Source organism: Apteryx rowi, unplaced genomic scaffold (assembly GCF_003343035.1).
Source record: "Apteryx rowi isolate R43461 unplaced genomic scaffold, aptRow1 scaffold_669, whole genome shotgun sequence".
In the NCBI taxonomy this organism is placed as follows: Eukaryota; Metazoa; Chordata; class Aves; order Apterygiformes; family Apterygidae; genus Apteryx; species Apteryx rowi.
In genome coordinates this window covers 194,352-213,226 of record NW_020450948.1, presented here as the reverse complement: position 1 = coordinate 213,226, position 18,875 = coordinate 194,352, and the positions used below count along the sequence as shown (strand labels likewise).

Genomic DNA, 18,875 nt, shown 5'->3' with positions numbered 1-18,875 from the left:
TTTTAAGTATTACACTCAAGTCAGCAGGAGAAATTTGCAAGTCATAATGCAAGACACCAGCAAAGTTTGAAGAGTGATAAATAAAAATAAAAAATAAAACGGTTCCATGAAGAGTTTTTTTCCCTGCCTTTCAATGTTTCCACTAAGCAGAAAACCAAGTTTCTCTTAGCTGATAGCCAGGACCATGCTGTGAGGCATCATTCTGCTATATTTCATAAAATAAGCAGAGTTAGAGTGAACTGATACTTGGAACAAATGCTGCAGAGAATACCTTAGCTAGTGAAAATGAACACTTATGAACAGGAAGCGGTGATGACAGYGGATCAGAAGGAAATGCTTTCCTTGCCTGCTAGCACTAAGCCAAAGCCTCCAGGTACTGCTAGTTCAGACTGTACAGGTGATATTGTAACCTCACACTGATCCCGTATTTTCCTCTCAGAACTAGTATGCTTTTTGCAGAGGAAATTCTGACCTGCGCAATTCTATCCTGTCAACACAAACCACCCTTGCAGATCAAGCTAAAAAAATCCACAATATGCTTTTTCATTTTCTGTTCCTGTATACCATTGAGCACCTGCTCCTTTTGATCCTTAGAGTGGATGAAATCTTTGCATCAACTTGTACATCAAATAGCCAAGTTCAGAAACCACTTGTAAATTCTGTTAGATGAAAGGTGTTATATAGACACAAAGCAATATAGATCTACAGTATCACTACAGTAGTTGTCTGGAAAGCCAAGATATTAATAAGAATTAATGGTGCTACAGCCACTGCAGCTTTCAGATACATTTTTGTGTGGCTGCACACTTCCAAGCTTCCCAAATTTCTGCCCAATATGTGGTTTTCAATCCTGAACTAACAGTCAAAAAAAAAAAAACAACACACACCACATAACCAGATTTGGGGAAATGAGGACTACCAGGATTCATTTCATCAGCATAAGTCCAAGTGCATATTGTACTCAACTAGGTTTCAGTTTGTAGACTCACATATTCTGTACAGGCAGAAAGAGAAAACGAAAGGCACACAGCATGTTCCACATTAAAAGAACATGAATAGTCTGACAGTTCGTGATCAAAGACAAGAGATTCTCAGTTCAGACTTGTCTGACACACAGGCACAACAGGGTGTTTCTTAAGTACTTTCTTGTTGCACCCAATTGTGCCCAAGTGTTTTCTACTGTGTAACTTACAATGGTAACTTATAAAATATTCATGACTATTATTAAATATTAGTTTGTTTGAATTTATGAAAGTTAAAACACTCAGCTGCTATACTGAAGCATAAACTAGGAAAATTGGTCTAATTTAATAGTCTGTAGAGATGGGAGGGAACAGAGGGAAGAAAATTATGTTAAAACACTAAAACCAGAGACATTAGCTTTGTGCCTGCTGGAAGAAGAATCACCAATTCCACTTGGGGAAGGATTAACCCTGCTCCCTTCAGTCACTCAGAATATAAAATGGGCTTCAGTGGCAGTGCTGCCTGGAAAGTAGTACCTCATTTTCTTACCCATTATTTTATTTTCAGTCTTTAATCGAATAGCTGCTGGGTCTATAAAGCTAAAGTCAGCACTCTGTTTAAACAGCTTCTTACCTGGGGTGAAGGCAAGAGAGAGGGGAAAGGGTCTGACCAAGGAGCCTATTTTTAGAAGCTAAGAAACACTGGGGAAAAGGCTGGAATTTGGCAGAGCAAGCCACCTGCATCTTTTCCCTTTAACTTCCATCTTCACACCGAGTCCTAAACCCAACCCATATTGAAGAGCTCTAAAGAAAAAAAAGCTAACAGAAACAACAATAACAACCCTAGGGCAGTTACCTTCTTTCATGAAAGAAAGCACAGACTCCTCTAAATTCATCTACAAGCACAATTTGTTGAAGACGTCCTGAGCAAGACAGTAGCTCACGGAAGTAGTCTTACAAGATGAAGGTGCTTTAGTTGCAGGTGACAAGTGTCTACTGAAGGGCTAGATGAGGCCTGGCAAACAAGACCATGAAAGATGGATAGGATGCTGTACTGGTAGGTGGCCCATCTACAGAAATACGGAGTACTGTATCTTGGCCAGACTGACATGATCACAGCTACCTTCGCTCCATGCTCTTGTATATCAGCCTCCCTGAATATTTGAGACAAAATGAGAAGACATTACCATGGCCAGGGACCCAGCGACACAAACAAAAATGCTCCCATTCTCAGAATTTCTCATCTCACCATCACAATGCTGTTTTCTGCTCCCTCCCCCCCCCCCCCCCTTTTTTTTTTTAATACTATCTTCCTGTTGGGCAAGAAGAACTTATAACTTTACAAGAACCCTGTTTCCAGAGATTGCATTTTAAGCCAGGTGATCTGATACTTACTTCTCCCTTGGATGTATGTGACCTTGATTATCAGATTCAGATCACCAAGAATTGGGAGGAAAAAAACAAAACAAAACAAAAACTCTCCCTTTTTGTTTCATTTTGGTGTTTCATATGCACCACTGCAACTTTACTACTGTTTCCAGGTACACAGAGACATTCCTGAGAATTTTTTGAGGAACAGCCTAATTGCAGAAGGTATTGCTCTCATTTGCAGAGGAAAGAAAAAAAAAAAACAACCAAACAAACAAAAACCAAAAGAGCAAAGATAGCGAGTTTCTCTGCTTACCAACCAAAATGCTATTGTTATCTGATACTATTATAATTTCCATAAGATGGAAATGCTTCCATAAAATGGAAATGGTTCCTACTTATTAAATATCTTCACTAATCACTAGAACTAAGGGTAGAAACAAAGAATTACCCAGGAGAGCTCTGGCCATAGATTATCATCATGCCACACAGCTGTTGATGACTGGCATGTTATCTAGCAGTAGCTCAAGGAGCCCCTAATAAGCTTTCAAATCTTGTGGAGTCTGTCTAGGAAGCTAGATCATAGATTAATGTTGCCTTAAAAATGAGCTCCCTATTAAATGAATCCGTGATGGGGCTTAGGAAGCTTTTCTAATGATTGACAATAAAATTTAGTTCTTCATGGCCTGAAGAGTCCTATTAATGTGAAGGACAGCTTTGTCTTGTGAAGATTTTTTATTTCTTTTCTTAGCAGATCATCCACTTAGAGATAAATCTGGATGCCCTTCAAGTTCAAGCCGGCTGCCAGGACAATGACTTTGTGAAGTAGGAAGGCGTGGAACAGTCATGCCTTGCGTTAGCAGTGGTTGTCTTTGATTGTCAAGAAAATAGGGAGCATCTGTGAACCAAGATTACTGGATCTTGGAGAGAGTGGAGAGTTTTGTTGAACTGGCCCTGTTGCTGCATACTTCCTAGGATCCTAAAGAGAAGCAGCTATTCGGGAAGCTGCAAAAGGAGCCAAGAGAGGGAGAAGTTCTCCAGGCTTCCGAGGAGAGAAATCTCATTTGTGGTTCCCTGAACGAAAGAGACAGACTATTCATCTTCCTCCGTATATTGTCTAGACTGTATTTTTAAAAGCCAAGTAAAATAACACCTCCTTGCTTTCAGACCATCACTCAAATTCTGTGTTCAGCCTCCAGGCATGGCCAGGAGAAAGCAGAATACTGAAGAAAAAAAAACCCTAAAATTTCCATAGGATTACAACTGTACTTGCAGTGAACACCTTTGTCTCTTCTAATCATTAAAAGCATTGATCTCCTTCCTTGTATATTTAGTTGGTCTACATATTTCTGCCTGTATGTCAATTAACACTTTTCCCCAGTTCTTTACTGCTCCTGTCTCGCATTCTGCAATGGTAAAAATCAGGTAAAATTTTTACTTTATATTATGCTCTGACCTAAAAACTACATATTAGGCTGAAACGTTACTCAGTACTTGTTCTTTGTACGTGCACAGAGACAATACAGTTTTCAGAAGAGATCCACTTGCTTTGACAAGCAGACTTAGCATCGCTTTAGGACCTGAAATTTAAAAGGCTATTGCCAGTGAATTAGTTTCAGTCAATTCAGTCATATTCAGATTAAGTCTCCAATTAGCAGCTGTAAACATGCGCAGTGCATCAATGTATCAATAAAAGCTGTTTCAGTTTAGAAAGATCGCCCGCCCCTTCACTGCAGAGCCCTGGCTCCTGGCCAGCTAGATGATGGCTTAATGACAGTGCTACGTGCAGAGCGTGAGGCTATCGACAATCAAACACAAACTTTACTCCAGAGTACACTTTACAGAGAAACTGCGGAGGGAAGAGGGAAAAACCATGCTTACAGTGCATACAATCAAGGCACTTCTCTTTTCTGGTTCTTACTGGTCTCCGTCTCCCTCCCCCTCCTGCACGCACACACACTTCTTACACACATTGTATCATTAAAAACAAGAAACCCACTTATTTTAAGTTAAATTTTAGAATTATTTTTGCCTGTACTTGAAGCTCTCTTTCATCACCCAAAACTCCTCCCAGGCCCCCACCAAACAAATCTGCGACGAACTGCACTAATGAGAAAACATCATAAACATTCAAAATAGATAGAGAAAGTGTCCCCTGTAATGAGTCCCAAGGGACACAGTGACAAGCTCCACCTCTGTAGAAAAGAAAATTYGTAAGTGCAAGCTCATTAAGGAAATCTGTAAGGACTCTCCCTGTGGGGATAAAGGCATGGTAACCAGAAAATACATCTTCTGTAGACTATTCTTATCTATTAGGTAGAAGGATAATTTCATAGTTCCTTAAATATTCAATCCTTTTATTCCTTGTCAGCACCTAAGACATCTTCAATTCTGCTATTAATCACCCAGAGAAGTATTGACAGGGAGCCTGATACATAATACCTTTTTCCTGCAACATTTAAAGAAATTCTATATATTTTGAGACTCTTGTGGGTGCATTAATATAGGTCAGGAGAGACAGCCAGAACAGAGGCAAGCCTATGTGGGAGTTTTGCTCGTATCAGCACTGCCTGCGCTGGCCCACATTCCTTTTTCATTATTATTCACTTATTTTTAACCTGTGGACCCACAGAGAGTGAGTAATGCTGCCCACAAGACTTTATCAGTCAACATGTGGTATGGCATATACATAACATTTTTGTGCACATTTCACTTCTGGTGCACTTGGGGGGCAGCTGCAGGGGAGCGGTTACAAAAAGTGGTTACGAGTCACCACCCCGACCCAGGCCCAGGCCAGCCATGGGGACCCAGGACAGGATGGGCTGGTCGCTGCAGGTGCTGTGGGGCATGGTACCTCGCTCCACACTGCACAGCTCTGGACACCTCCCTGCGGCCCCGCACACTCCTGGCCAGACCACCGGAAGGGTTTTCTCCATCCCCCTTGGCGCAACCGAAGTCCCTCTCTGTCACCGGAGCGCAGCCTGGCCAGCACAGGACCGGGGCTCAGACCAGCACTCTCATGCCTGGTGGGTCCCCAAATACCCCTCAGAGCCCTCCCCAAATTCTCAGGGCTGCCTTGGCTGTTGAAGCTATTGAGACATTATTGCACCACATAAACAGAGACAAATGGTGCTCAAGTGCTTGCTATCACAGCAGTAACACCAAATTAAGGCTAGTTGATGAGACCAGTTATCTCCTACATTAACTTTGGAATTAAGCCCTCTCACTCACCCCCTGTCCATCTTTTTCTCCCCCACCATAGAATCACAGAATCGCTGAGGTTGGAAGGGACCTCTGGAGATCATCTAGTCCAACCCCCCTGCTCAAGCAGGGTCACCTAGAGCACATTGCACAGGATTGCATCCAGGCGCGTTTTGAATATCTCCAGAGAAGGAGACTCCACCACCTCTTGGGGCAACCTGTTCCAGTGCTCTGTCACCCTCACAGTGAAAAAGTTTTTCCTCATGTTAAGATGGAAGTGTCTGTGTTTCAGTTTGTGCCCRYTGCCTCGCGTCCTGTCGCTCGGCACCACTGAAAAGAGTCTGGTCCCATCCTCTCGACACCCTCCCTTCAGATACTTGTACACATTGATAAGATCTCCTCTCAGCCTTCTCTTCTCCAGGCTAAACAGGCCCAGCTCTCTCAGCCTTTCCTCATAAGAGAGATGCTCCAGTCCCCTAATCATCTTTGTGGCCCTTTGCTGGACTTGCTCCAGTAGTGCCACATCCCTCTTGTACTGGGGAGCCCAGAACTGGACGCAGTACTCCAGATGTGGCCTCACCAGGGCTGAGTAGAGGGGGAGAATCACTTCCCTCGACCTGCTGGCAACACTCTTYCTGATGCAGCCCAGGATACCATTGGCCTTCTTGGCCACAAGGGCACATTGCTGCCTCATGCTTAACTTGGTGTCCACCAGCACTCCCAGGTCCTTCTCAGCAGAGCTGCTTTCCAGCAGGTCAACCCCCAGCCTGTACTGSTGCATGGGGTTATTCCTCCCCAGGTGCAGGACCCTGCACTTCCCTTTGTTGAACTTCATGAGGTTCCTCTCTGCCCATTTCTCCAGCCTGTCCAGGTCTCTCTGAATGGCAGCACAGCCCTCTGGCGTATCCGCCACTCCTCCCAGTTTTGTATCATCAGCAAACTTGCTGAGTGTGCACTCTGCGCCTTCATCCAGGTCATTGATGAAGAAGTTGAACAAGACTGGACCCAGTACTGACCCCTGGGGGACACCGCTAGCTACAGGCCTCCAACTAGACTCTGTGCCACTGATCACAACTCTCTGAGCTCTGCCATTCAGCCAGGTCTCAATCCACCTCACTGTCCACTCATCTAACCCACACTTCCTGAGCTTGTCTATGAGGATGCTATGGGAGACAGTGTCAAAAGCCATGTTTTTTGAAGACGTTGTCTAGCTAACAGTACATCTATTCCTGCATAGAAGTTTGTGTAAATGAGTATTTATGGGTAAAGCCCAATAAAATTACCAGTGATGAATTACCATCAGAAATAATTTATGCTATGCTCAAATAACATGGGTAGTCTTTAAGGCTTTGCCTGCACATTCAGTTGTACTACTCTGATGATGCTTGTACAATTACAGCAGTAAAATCCATCTAGCGTGGGTGCAATTTAAGGGGATGGATGTGTACATAATGGCACAGCATCTTTCCACACAAGGAGGGGAACAAGCTATTCCAAGTCAAGACAGTTTTGTAATGATATAACTGTACCTGCTCTAAGGTTAGGCAATAAAAGTTTTAGTTTAAAAAAAAAAAAAAGGCTAATAAGCATTGTAGTGCCTCCTCTGCCCCCCATCCACACCACTGGTATTTGCACCAGTAAAACTGTGAGTAGGCAGAAACTTGGCAACTCTGAACAACAACAAAGTATGCATAAATACATATATGCATACAACAAATTCAACTACATCCTTCAGCTCACTTTTGCACAGCTCAAAGCTATTCACAAACACTCAACTCATACACAAGCAAACCTGGACTCAGTTACGTGCTTGCCTCAAATCCAGCTGAGAGGCAACGCCAGAATCCAGATTTGAACTCCGGTTGCTGAATCCCCACATCCGTTTTTTCCAGTGATCAGGACTCTCACATGGATTTATGCTGCCACCACCTGACAGAAGAGGCCAGCCCCCGAAGCCCGGCTGCCCAGGCTAACACAGGCATTGGCCAGGTGGCTGGAGGTGCAGACCTCTTGCTGGGACACAGCCATGGGCTGCAGGGTGTCCTGTGCCGTGTCCCCTGCCGCCCCACCACACCTGCCACGTTCGGCTCTGCCGCAGTCCCCTCTGGAGGCTTACCCAGTAACACACGGAAGCAGCCGCCCTTGGGAGGTTTCTCAAGGCCAGATTCGGGGCTGGTGCGTAAAGTAATAATGTTCTTTGGCATATCAGGTGGTATTTGCAGGAAGCGCAGAGGCTGCTGAGCAGGGAGGTGCTCTCGCTGGTGTGGGTTCAGGATGTTTCCTGAGGATGCAGAAAGCCTGGAGAGGTCCGTCTGGCTCCATTCCCTCCTTTTTCCTCTTCCTCTCCAAAAACTCCTTCCTCTCCAGCAGCCAGCGTGCAGAGAGCAACTTGGAGACACCCACAAAGGCGGCAGGGAGTGGACAGCAGCAGCGGCCCCGCTCAGGCTGCTCCCAGCGGGTGCCCGCGGGATGGATGTGGAGACGACAGAGGGTGGCTGTGCGGGCCCGATGGCCTGGGGAGGGGGGAGGCTGGCTCTGCAGGAGGCTGGGGTGCGAGCCCCTCTCCGCAGTGGGAAAGGGGCACTGCGGGGGGCATCCTCAGCGACAGGGAGGGGGAAGGTAGGGCGGATACATGGGGCAAGTCAGAGAAAGGGGGCATATATATGCACATTGGGGTGTGCAGGTGAGGTGGGCACCATGCCTGCCTACAGCTGTGGTCACCTTCAGCACAACTGGTGCCTGTCCTAACTGCAGCCTGGACATCACACTTTATAACTCATAACTAGCAGCAACAGCTTCTATGGACAGTAAGCAGTGAAATGGGCTTTTAACCAAGTGCCAGCAAACAACAAAAGTAAATCAAGAAAGAAAAAAAGAATGTATTTCTCTTTCAGTTGCAGACATCTTAGATGAGTGGAGGAGAGGGGGTGGGGGGAGGCAGATCAATTACATTTTCATCCTCCACAAGCAGGTATCACTGAGTGTTAGAGCGGCTCTGTCCCTTCAAGTCACCAGTGAGAAGTCAAGTTGTGCATTTAGAAATGTAATGGTGAAATGCACGATCTCCACACTTCAGCTTTTGACCACTATCAAATGTTGAATTATAATATATCTAGCAATGAGGACTGGCATTTGGTAACTCATTGCTCCTCCTGGGAAGAGGAAGTCTGCAAAATACTTAACCAAACAGTGACCTCTCCTTTTGGCCTGCTTCACAGACCATACTCAGGCTTTACAAAAGACGACAGTACAAGTTAATGTAAAGAAACAGAAATATTAGTGAATACTGTAAAGAACAGAGTTATCAAAATATCCTGGGGGACCTTGTTCTGTTTATATGTACATAGTCATACACAATGGTTTATATGCCTTAACAGCAGGACACATTACAGCATTTACAGTGAAGCTTCTCCCTTTCCTGCCTTCAAACCACTTCTCAAACCACTTGTACCAGATTCCCTCTGGGAAATCAGAAGGGAAAGGTGCACTTACACCTCACATAGGATGTTGCGTTTGCTGCTGAAGACTAAGCCCGTTAACAACCTGGGAATACGCAAGCTAAGAGCTAATTGATACATTTTTTGCATCTCCTCTCCCAAATTCCCCTGTGCTTTCTGCAAGTTGTTCTCCCAGCCCCATCCTGCAAGGCACTATGCGTGGGAGACCCCTGCGGTCCACAGGGCCTCAGGGGACTTGRAGGCTCCAGGCTGGCACCCACCAGCTCCGCTGCCTGCCGGGGCCCCGTGCCACAGGCTGTTCCTATTCAATGTGGCATTCCCTGCCCGAGCTGACTAGCATCTAATTGCCTGTATTCATTACTGGAGTAACTACTACTGTTAACGGTGTAAGGCAGGTTTGCTGTAAGACGGTCAATTACAAAGGTCAGATAAAAAAAACACATAATCATTATCTATAATGTGAAGAGTGATGATACTTAAAGTCTTTTGTCAAGAAGTAAGGTTCTTTGCTCCCTCCCACGTCAAAATATAAGGATGGTCCATCTTTCAAATCTAAGGCAAAAATGTTGATAAAGCCTTAGGGCAGCACAGGAAATCAATGCAGCTTTTCCTTATGTATTCTAAACATATTCTAAATCAAGCACATAAGGATGTGCTTAAGTCCCATTGATTTCAAAGAGTGTTTAAGAAAGTACTTAAGTGTGTTGCTGAACTGGGGCCAAAACTTTAAAGACATTTGCATTATTGATTTGTATTAAAAAAGACTCAGTGCAAGAAGTAAGATCTAAACAAATATGACARTTATGATTATGACTTACAGACAATAAAAGAATGCTAGTTTATTTCTTGTTTGGATTTCTGGGTCTAAAAAGAAAACACAGAAAAGAGTCAATTGTGACCAAAGGATTCATATTTTAAATAACAGTAAAAATCTAGTCTATAACAGTAAAAAAAAATGGATTTTTTTTGCTACAAAGTAGGATTCCTTGGTGTTTGCCAAAAGATATAGCTATCCTGTCATTGCCAGCTGACAAAGCTTTGGACAAACGATCTTTCCAGGCTGTGTGGATAGTGTGCCATACCATACTCCTGTAAAGTTTACACTGTTCATTTTAAACTGGATGGCTGGTGGCATGAACATGTAGTAAGCCTTCATCAAACCATTAAGTTCAGCAAAATCTCTTGCATTTTTTATTTGTGGGGAAAAAAAAAAAAAGAGAGAAATCAGTAAAATCTCTTATTGCTCTGATTTTTCACAAATAAAAGCATGTAAGTGGCTTGTTTAATCAACTGCTTTCTATCAAGTGTTTTGCATAGTGGCATCAAGTTCCTTTCTCTACTAATTTTATCATAACACAATGACAAGAGGAAAATGACTGTAGAGGAAAGCTCCTTTCTGTCACTGAGAGATAGTAGGTGCATATGTGCGAGGCAAGTAAGCGATGGAGGGGAAATGGGGCTTACAGCTTGCTCCACCTCACTTGCAGGAAGGATCAGGAGTGGTGTGCTGACAGCAATGTGCCTGCAACTAGTTCAGACAGGAGGGGATGAACTACGTGTGCTTCCTTCATCCTTTTCCTTCCTCCATCTCACTGCCTGAACAGCCAGAGAGCTTCCTCCTCTTTTCTGACCAACCCCATCATCCCTTTTTAAAAACCATAAAAGGTCTAAAACAAATTGCCATGTAACAGTATGTGTAAATGCCTTTGCCACGTCAGCACACAAGGGCACATCTGTGACAAAGCACCAGTTATGGACCCACAAGTCTACCAAGGGGACCAATCAGCCACCCTGGGCACAGGTGCCAAGAGCACTTCCCAACACTCCTCTCCCCTCAAGCTCCTCCACTAATTCAGTAAAACCTTGTCACAGAAGCTGAGAGTCTTGCACTGCTAGCAGCCTTCTGACAACATCGTTTGTCTTTAGCTTTGTGGCAGAAGGATTACAGCCATGATAAATCTGATCCAGGGTTTCAAACTCCCTGTAGTTGGTATGCACACATCTTCCTTCCCAGAAGTGTAAAACCAGTAGCACTTCCTTGCAGACTTCCCTGCCCACTCTTCCAATTCTCGCAAGCCACCTACTGCAAGATGAATGAGCACTGTGGCTTCTGGTGCCACAGGACAGCTTGTCACTGGCCCTATCGCACAATGGAAAAAGGCAATCCAACTGAAATAGAAGCAGAGGGGAACTTTTTAAAAAGTGAATACCTCAGAGAAGAAGAAAAAAAAAAAAAAAAAAAAAGAGTACTTTGACTTTGTAAGAGCCATCTTGAAACATTTGATAAAAGTATTGATCTCTAAGTGTCTAGCCTAGTCAGCAAACATCAAGATTTCATCTGATCACAGGTGCATTCATGTTTGGGCTGGTGTGATTTTATCTTTTCCTTGTATCCCATCCCTGCCACATATGGAAAGGAATTGCTGAGAGTCCAGGCATTGTTGAACTCCACCATGACCACCATCACAACCACCTCGGGGGGGGGGGGGGGAAGAAATCCATCTTCAAAGACAAAAAGGGGCACTGGAGGAGAAAAAGCAGGGAGAAGAGGATTCCAAGTATTAAATCAAGCAAGTTGCTTAAGAGGCAACATGAAGGATAAGTTATTATACCTACTTATTATGTAACATATTACTTCAAGCCACCATCCAGATAAGTTTGGAAGTCAAAGAAAGAAGAGTTCACTGCACAAGCAAATAAAGATACCAGGGTTAACACAGACACCTGCAGCTCTTACTGCCAACAAACAGGTTCACTTTTACTGTGTACACACTCTCCTGCGTCAGAGCAATGAGTATCCATGCATCTTCATTTAAACACATATGGTTACTAGCAGTCAGCTGTAACGAACTGAATTATTCATTATTAATCACTTTGGAAAGCAGCTGTGTACAAATATTAACGGTAAGGACCAGCTCCCCTCTGCCCAAAACGCAAGCTCAGGGATACTTTGCCTTGCAACGCTGTCCACACCCCTGCAAGTCCAAAGTGTAAACAGGCCCTGTACCTAGAGGCATTAATGCCACCTGTATTACAGTGCTCCACCCCACATAGCCAGGTAAGGTTTACACTGAMATTTAATAAGCGATAAGCTCTTATACAAAACCAAACTCTGAGCAGCACATAGATACTTAGGGCCTGCAATAATAAGGATGTTGGCAGGCACACAAGCATAGCTACCACAGCAAGTCTGCAGCTATAAGAGCTCAAGCAGTGGGGCTGGGAAGGGCTGGTACCTGCACACTTACGGCAAAGACAAAAATGTATTAAGAAAAATGCGCTGTTGATATGTGACAGATTTTTGGAAAAGCTCTCTGCTTTGCCATCATTATATCACTCAAGAGTCTAATAAGGCAATAAATCTGAGCACTGCTTGACTGCAAAGCTACAGACAATATAGTAGGGGAAAAAAAAACTCCCCCCTACACACCAGATAACTTGCCCYGATTCCATAAATACCAATACACGTGCACAAACTCAGGATAAACAGACCACTCTGTTCTTTACACTGTCCCAGAGCACACACGTATTTCCCTTTTCTTGCTGGATTAGCCAGTCTTCCTCTGTGAGACTATGACTGTAGAGCACGTGGACAGACTCTTAAAACAACACTGTAAGAAAGGTTGTTGGGTGGTCACAGATTTCCCCTGCACAAGAGGAGGAAAAGAGGACCAACAGCAGCTCTCGGGCTGGCAAGGGGTCCGGTCTAATGCACACTGAAGACAACACAATTTTTCCACTGCCAAGAGCGGAGCAAGTCTTCCAGTGCATTTAGTTCAGGCTCTTGAGAGTGATGATACATAACAGGTTCCAAATTTTTAAGCTTCTTTTAAGCAACTTTAACACCTAAATACCAGCTTAAAGACCATTCAGTAGAGATTATCCATGTTTCTAAACTCASCTGTGGACATATGTATAACTGCCTATAAAATATTGACCCATTTCTCCAATACCATGTCCCTGTTAAGTGGGGAAGTAATCTGAAAGATTCACCAACTGCCTGTTTCAAAAAAACATCTTTTGAAAATTTCAAAAGGTCACTGATCATAATTTGAGGAAGAACAAAAGACAAGACCTAATATTACCAGGTTTATACTCATCTAACACTCTGATTGTCAAGTAAAAATTATACATTCCTGTGTATAATTAACCAGGCTAACTAATCTTGCTTGACAAACACAGATATAAACATCAATTTTGACACAGAGCCAAAGCAACCACTCTAGGATCTCTGCCAATGCTGAATTCCTCAGTCTGATATCATAAAACGACTTGTCTGTTGTATTTACAGTTCCAGTGGCTCTGGACTCTGCCAGCAGCCAGCCAACTGGTTTGAACTTACTCGTTATGCTAGAACATGTGCATTTGATTAGAAGAAAAAAGTTACACATATTTCTTCTGGATGTCAGTATTCATCAGACCTCCCATTGTAAACTAGTTGCAAGGCATGCTGCTATGCAAGTATCATAAAAATCCTTTGTAACATATAATAAACTACTATATTTCTATAGGCAGTACTCCACTTCAGCTCTGTAGCCAGTTTCCTCTTATCCTTTTCCTTACATCCACACCTAAAACTAGAAGATGAAGGATTTCACTTTGCATTTGAATTGCAAAGGACAGAATTGCTGAGTGCTTCTTTTTCTTTTTAAACACAAGTACAAAAATATTTCACCTCCTTAACTGAGCACTTAACTGAGGGACTTGGTAAAAATCACTCAACCTGAGCCTGAGACATTTCACGCATTTGTTAAATTCTCAGGAACAGAAACCTTGGTAACAACCCACTGGAGAGGAGGCTACATTTCAAAAACTACCCAAGAACATCCCATCCTGCAGTAGGTCCATGCACTCGCTCCCTTTTTCAGACAATGCACTTGCTAGCTACAAAGTGCCACTACACAAGTCATGCTTCTCCTGTAGCAGCTAGAGATGGCCTGCAAGTGGAGGATGGAGAAAACATCCCAGAAAGAGCAAAAGGCCCTCATGAAGACTGAGGCACATTTTCAAAAGAGCTCATCTCACATTTTTTATTAACATCAGGCCACTGACCTCATCCCCAATGGCAGCAGTTGAATTCTGAGCTAAACACACTAGGTGTGGGCTTTCTGACACAGTGGTCAGTTCTTCAGACTACAGCTTCTTGCCATGTTTTCTAACCAGCGGGGCTCACCGGCCTCCAGCGCTCCCAGGACGAACCTGAGGTCCCCAAAGGCAGCGCCTGCACCCATTTCAAGCCATGACAGCATCCGAGAGGGCACCAGTAGCTTGCAGCAGGCCGCGCGGCTGTCAGCACCGCGGGAGCAAAGTCCGCGCCGCACTAAGCCACACCAGTTCAAAGTACCTTCCACCCCTCCTCAGCGACAGCAGCACCTCAAACGCTGACTCAGCTGAGGTCACAGCCCCCGGAGGCCCAACACCATGGGCACCGGGCACCACCACGGCTCTGGGACCTGGCCTGACCACAGGGAAAGCTACCCTGCTCCGGCAGGAGCAGAACATGAAAGGGGGAAAACCACATCCTCTCGGCAGCAGCCGAGCTGCCTGTGCATCCCACAGGGAATGCCGCTTTTATGTTTCTGCACACTGGCCGGCCATCCCGGTTCCTGCCGGCCCGCCTGAGCCCTGCCGGCCCACAGGAGGGACTTCCCAGGCCGAGGACCCACGGCAGCCCAGCTCCCCAGCCTCTGCAGCATTTCTGAGGTTGCCAAAGGGACGGATATCCACAGCATTTGGCACATCTGCAGCTTCAAACCTTATTTTTTAAACAGCATTTCTCTTGTCTTGAAACAGAACTTTCTCAAGCTTCTCTTCTGGAATATTTTCCTACCTTTTTTTTTTTAATATTGCCTCTTTGATTTATTTAATACAGGGTTTTTTCTACAGGGCAAACATCTCAGCTCCTACAAAACTTTGTGCAACTTCCCCCTGGGAAGTTTTACAACCTGTGGCAGGCCTCCATGCCATCTCTGCACCTGAGCTATGGTCATTTACAAATGGGCTCATAGCCTTTTACAAACAGAGCCCTCTCCACCACCACCACCCCCAAAAGCTGCCCCAAACCCTAACTAGCTCCAAGAAGGGACTCCGGTACCTGAGAAGGCAGAAGCTGCAGTATATCACCTCCATGCTCGTGGCCCCCGGAGCATCGTCTGACTCGGGGGCGCAGCACGAAGCTGCAGCATCACTTCCCTGCCTCAGCCACCAACCAGCTTGTCTGTACAAAGTGTCAAAGCTGCAGCATAGGGGAGACAAGTCCTTAAAAACCAGAGTGACCTCTGCCTTAGGAACAGAGCATCCTTCTGCACAAGGGTGTGAATCTGCTCACACCAACGAAAAAAAATTGAACCTAGATCAACTATACTCATGGTGAGATCCTTCACCATTAAACTACTATAAAAGGGGAATCAATGTATTTTATTACTAGAAAATGGAAACTCCCATTTAAAAGAAAGCAGAAGCCAACACTGTGTTGGGTCTGTTAGCAGAAGAGTCCTTCAGAAGAGCGTTATCTGGTTACTTTTCTCTCTTAACCATGTCAGCTAATATTTTTAAGTATGACTTACTGCAAAGATAGATTTGGATCACTGGTCTGCAAAGACGAAATGCTATATTTCTTTGTCAGTCCTCAAATACCAACCAACAGCTCTTAAGTATATCCAGTACCCTTATAAAATGCAGCTTCCGTCTATTCTCTTTGATGCAATCTTGACTTTCTTGAAATACTGTTGAAAGTCATTTGGAAACAGTGAAATCCTAACCGACTCAGTTCTCATAATACGTAGCCACAAGGAAAGCTGCCTTTATTTTACAAAAGTTTTTCATGCCTTCTTATGTTTGTGTAGCTAACATGAAGCACGTTACACTAAGCAGTCAGTAAGCTCACAGAAGTTCATTTACTAAGCAGTCCTCCCCCCGTCTTCCAATACTGAAAATTAAAGTCCTACCACTGTTTTAAAAGCATAAACCTCTGAACAATGATAAGACTGATGTTACATAGATTCATTTCCATGACAAGAGGGGTTACCATGTAGCCAAAGGCTTACATTTTAAACAAATGGCTCTGGACTCTCAGCCCCATCTGTCTAATACCTATATCTTCAAACCATAAATCATAATAGTGCATGTCAAGCCACAAAGTTCTGGTCTAGTTGTGTGGAAGCAAAACAAGACACCCAAAACACTGAGCTGTGGAAGTTTTCTAGGCATTCAAGCATTGAAAGTATTTTTAATTTGTGTATAATCTATTTGATAAAATAAATGTATGCTGAATTTAAAGTTAGGATTTTTGTGTATGCATTCACAAGACTTGAAAAAGGTAAGAAAAATGAGCTGGGTTAAGGGTGGACAGAAATGTCCATAGATGACGTGAGAACCTGCATGCACTGTAGGAGTCATTTGATTAGTCAGAAGAATAATCTTCCTGTTAAGAGTGTCCCACATCTCAGCTACAGCTGACAACTGCTACTTCGGAGCCTCACATATCCATGGTACTCATTATAATAAAGGGATTGGTTACTATTAATTTCTGATGAAATTCCTCTGTATTTTACAAACAATATTGTCTGTATTTTACAAACAATATTGAGTCCCTTTCAGTCCTGAACTGATGCGTATTGTTTCCATGTGCTGTTTGGAGTCTAACACCTTCCATGCTAAAGCACAATGGCCAAAAGGCTCTCTCTATAGTGAAGTTAGTTTTGTATCTGTTCATAACATGTGTCCTGTTCTGTTTGTTATTACTATTTGTACAAAACGATTGCAAGAACTTGGTTTTAAAATCATCTCTACAACCCCAGGTCACCCTCCAAAAGACCCTTCTCCCTAGCCAATGCCAACTGCTCTCTAGCATCCAGTTGCCTCTCTTTCTCCAAATACCTTGGTAAAAATGCAGGACAAGCTCCTTTCACACTGGTGTAACTTTAATGGAAGCCCCTATTTCTTCCCCCGAGTGGCCAGTAATGTATTTTGAACATTAACAAGGCAAACAGAAGCCACCCAGAGAAAAAACTAGGCTGCCCTTAAAGATATGCCATACCAGACAGGCTTGTCGTACTTCCTAACAGCAAATACAGTCCCATCAGGAATAAATGAACTCCAGTCTACCCTCATTTAAGCTAAATCTACCCAAGCTTTAATTGGATTGATCAACAGTTAACTGGAGCTAAGCATAAGATCAATGTTTCAACCTTTTATTATTCCCCTTGTTGTGTTTTCTTGTGTGTGAAGTAATATGCAGATTTTAAGGTCTTCCCAAGCACCTGGTAAATGCCATCACATTTATTGTTTTTCTTCATTTTCTRTAGAGGAGGAAAAAAAGAAGCCTCAGCACCACTCACATATCCCCTTAGCTCAAGGCAAGTTAAAACCAAAAGAAATACTAAATATTTCATTTTTATCATTCTTACAAGTTTTCATCTTTTCCATTTCTAGCACATCCCAAAGAGACATGGATATGTTTTTAAAAGTGTGCTATATATTATAGAATTCAAGTCACAGATAAAGAAGTATGGACATTTTCAGCATTCAGGACAACTAAAAAAGTTAGTTCCAAGTAGGTCTGCTTTGCCACAGCAAAAGGGACCATGAAAGAAAAGCCAAGTTAGCCCAAACTGAAGTSATGACACTGCAAGTGCAAACAAATTTCATTGGGAAAGGAACCTAAAACAGCAGTATATTATGTGTCTTCTCCATTTCTGAGAAAAGAAAAGCCTAAAAAGCCCTCTCTCCTTCAAAAAAGTTTGCTGCGCTCAAACAGAGCATCCCTTATTTTGTGTCACATACCCAATACAATAACTTCTTTAGCTACTCACTAACTCACTAGCATGAGGCGAAACATCAGAACTAGTGCGGATAACATGCTCACATGGGCGCAAACAGCCAAATAATCGGATCTGAGCCGTGTACGTGCACAAGGAGGGGAAGGCAGCTTTCCTGACTACCTCAAACAATCCTGCAAAGAAAGCCACGGCCAAGGCTGGACACTTTTGGCGGGGACCCTGTGGGATCACAGCGCTGGCGGTCGCGCCCTGCCCGGCCCGCCGCGGCCGGGGCCGAGCGGCAGCAGCCGCAGGCGCAGCCGGGGCTCCCCGCGAGGGGGGCGGCGGGTCCCAGGCAGCGCACGGCTGGGCAGGCGCGGCCCGGCTTCAGGCCGGCTTCGTAAGCCCGCAAAGCTGCCCAGGAGCTCGGCGAAGACCCAGCGTCCGGGCAGCGCAACGACCCAGCCCGCTGCCCTGCTGGGACCGACGGGGCGACGGACCCCGAGCAGCCGCTGACAGCCCCCCCCCGCCGGGGGCTCGGCGGCGTTTTTAAGCAAGCGCCCCCCTCCCTCCCGGCCCCGCCAAGCGCTGAGAGCGGCAGCTCCCGCCCGGGCATCCCCCCGCGGCGCTCCCGCTCCGGCGCTGCTCCGCGGCAGCGTTCGCGCCTCGGGGCCCCCCGCGCGGCCCCGCCGGCAGCCGCGGGAGCCTCCCACGCGCGGCCCCGCCGGCAGGAGCCCGGGAGGGACGCGGCGGCCCCTCACCTTGGAGCGCTCCTTCACGTAGTACTTGCCCAGCCGGCTCCCGCAGCACATCACCAGCCGGTCTATCAGCGTGAGCAGGAAGCTGATGGCCTCGCAGCCCTCCTCCGTGCCCCCGATCCACTTGATCTGGTCGCCGCGGAGGTGCCGCTTGGCGACGCCGCGGCTGGGGCCGGCCAGCTCCCCGTCGGCCAGCTCCCCGTCGCGGTGCATCCGCTTCACCCGCTCCAGCACGCGGTCCCCCACCGCCTCCCCCAGGAAGTTGTCCAGGTAGCAGAAGCCGATGTCGTGCAAGCAGGGCACCACGTACTCCAGCGCTATCCGCTCCAGGTCCAGCTGCATGATGTGTCCCAGAGGCATGGCGCCGCG

General features: G+C 45.2%; 1 protein-coding gene across 1 annotated transcript in view; it reads right to left on the bottom strand.

Annotated features, from left to right (window-relative positions):
• Positions 1-18,869, bottom strand: part of EGLN3 (egl-9 family hypoxia inducible factor 3) — a 28,520-nt gene extending 9,651 nt beyond the window's left edge. Inside the window, exon 1 of the mRNA XM_026085427.1 lies at positions 18,510-18,869. Coding sequence (XP_025941212.1) covers positions 18,510-18,866 — 357 coding nt within the window. The 5' untranslated portion in view covers positions 18,867-18,869. The remainder of the gene's footprint in view (positions 1-18,509) is intronic.
• Positions 18,870-18,875: the final 6 nt, after the last annotated feature.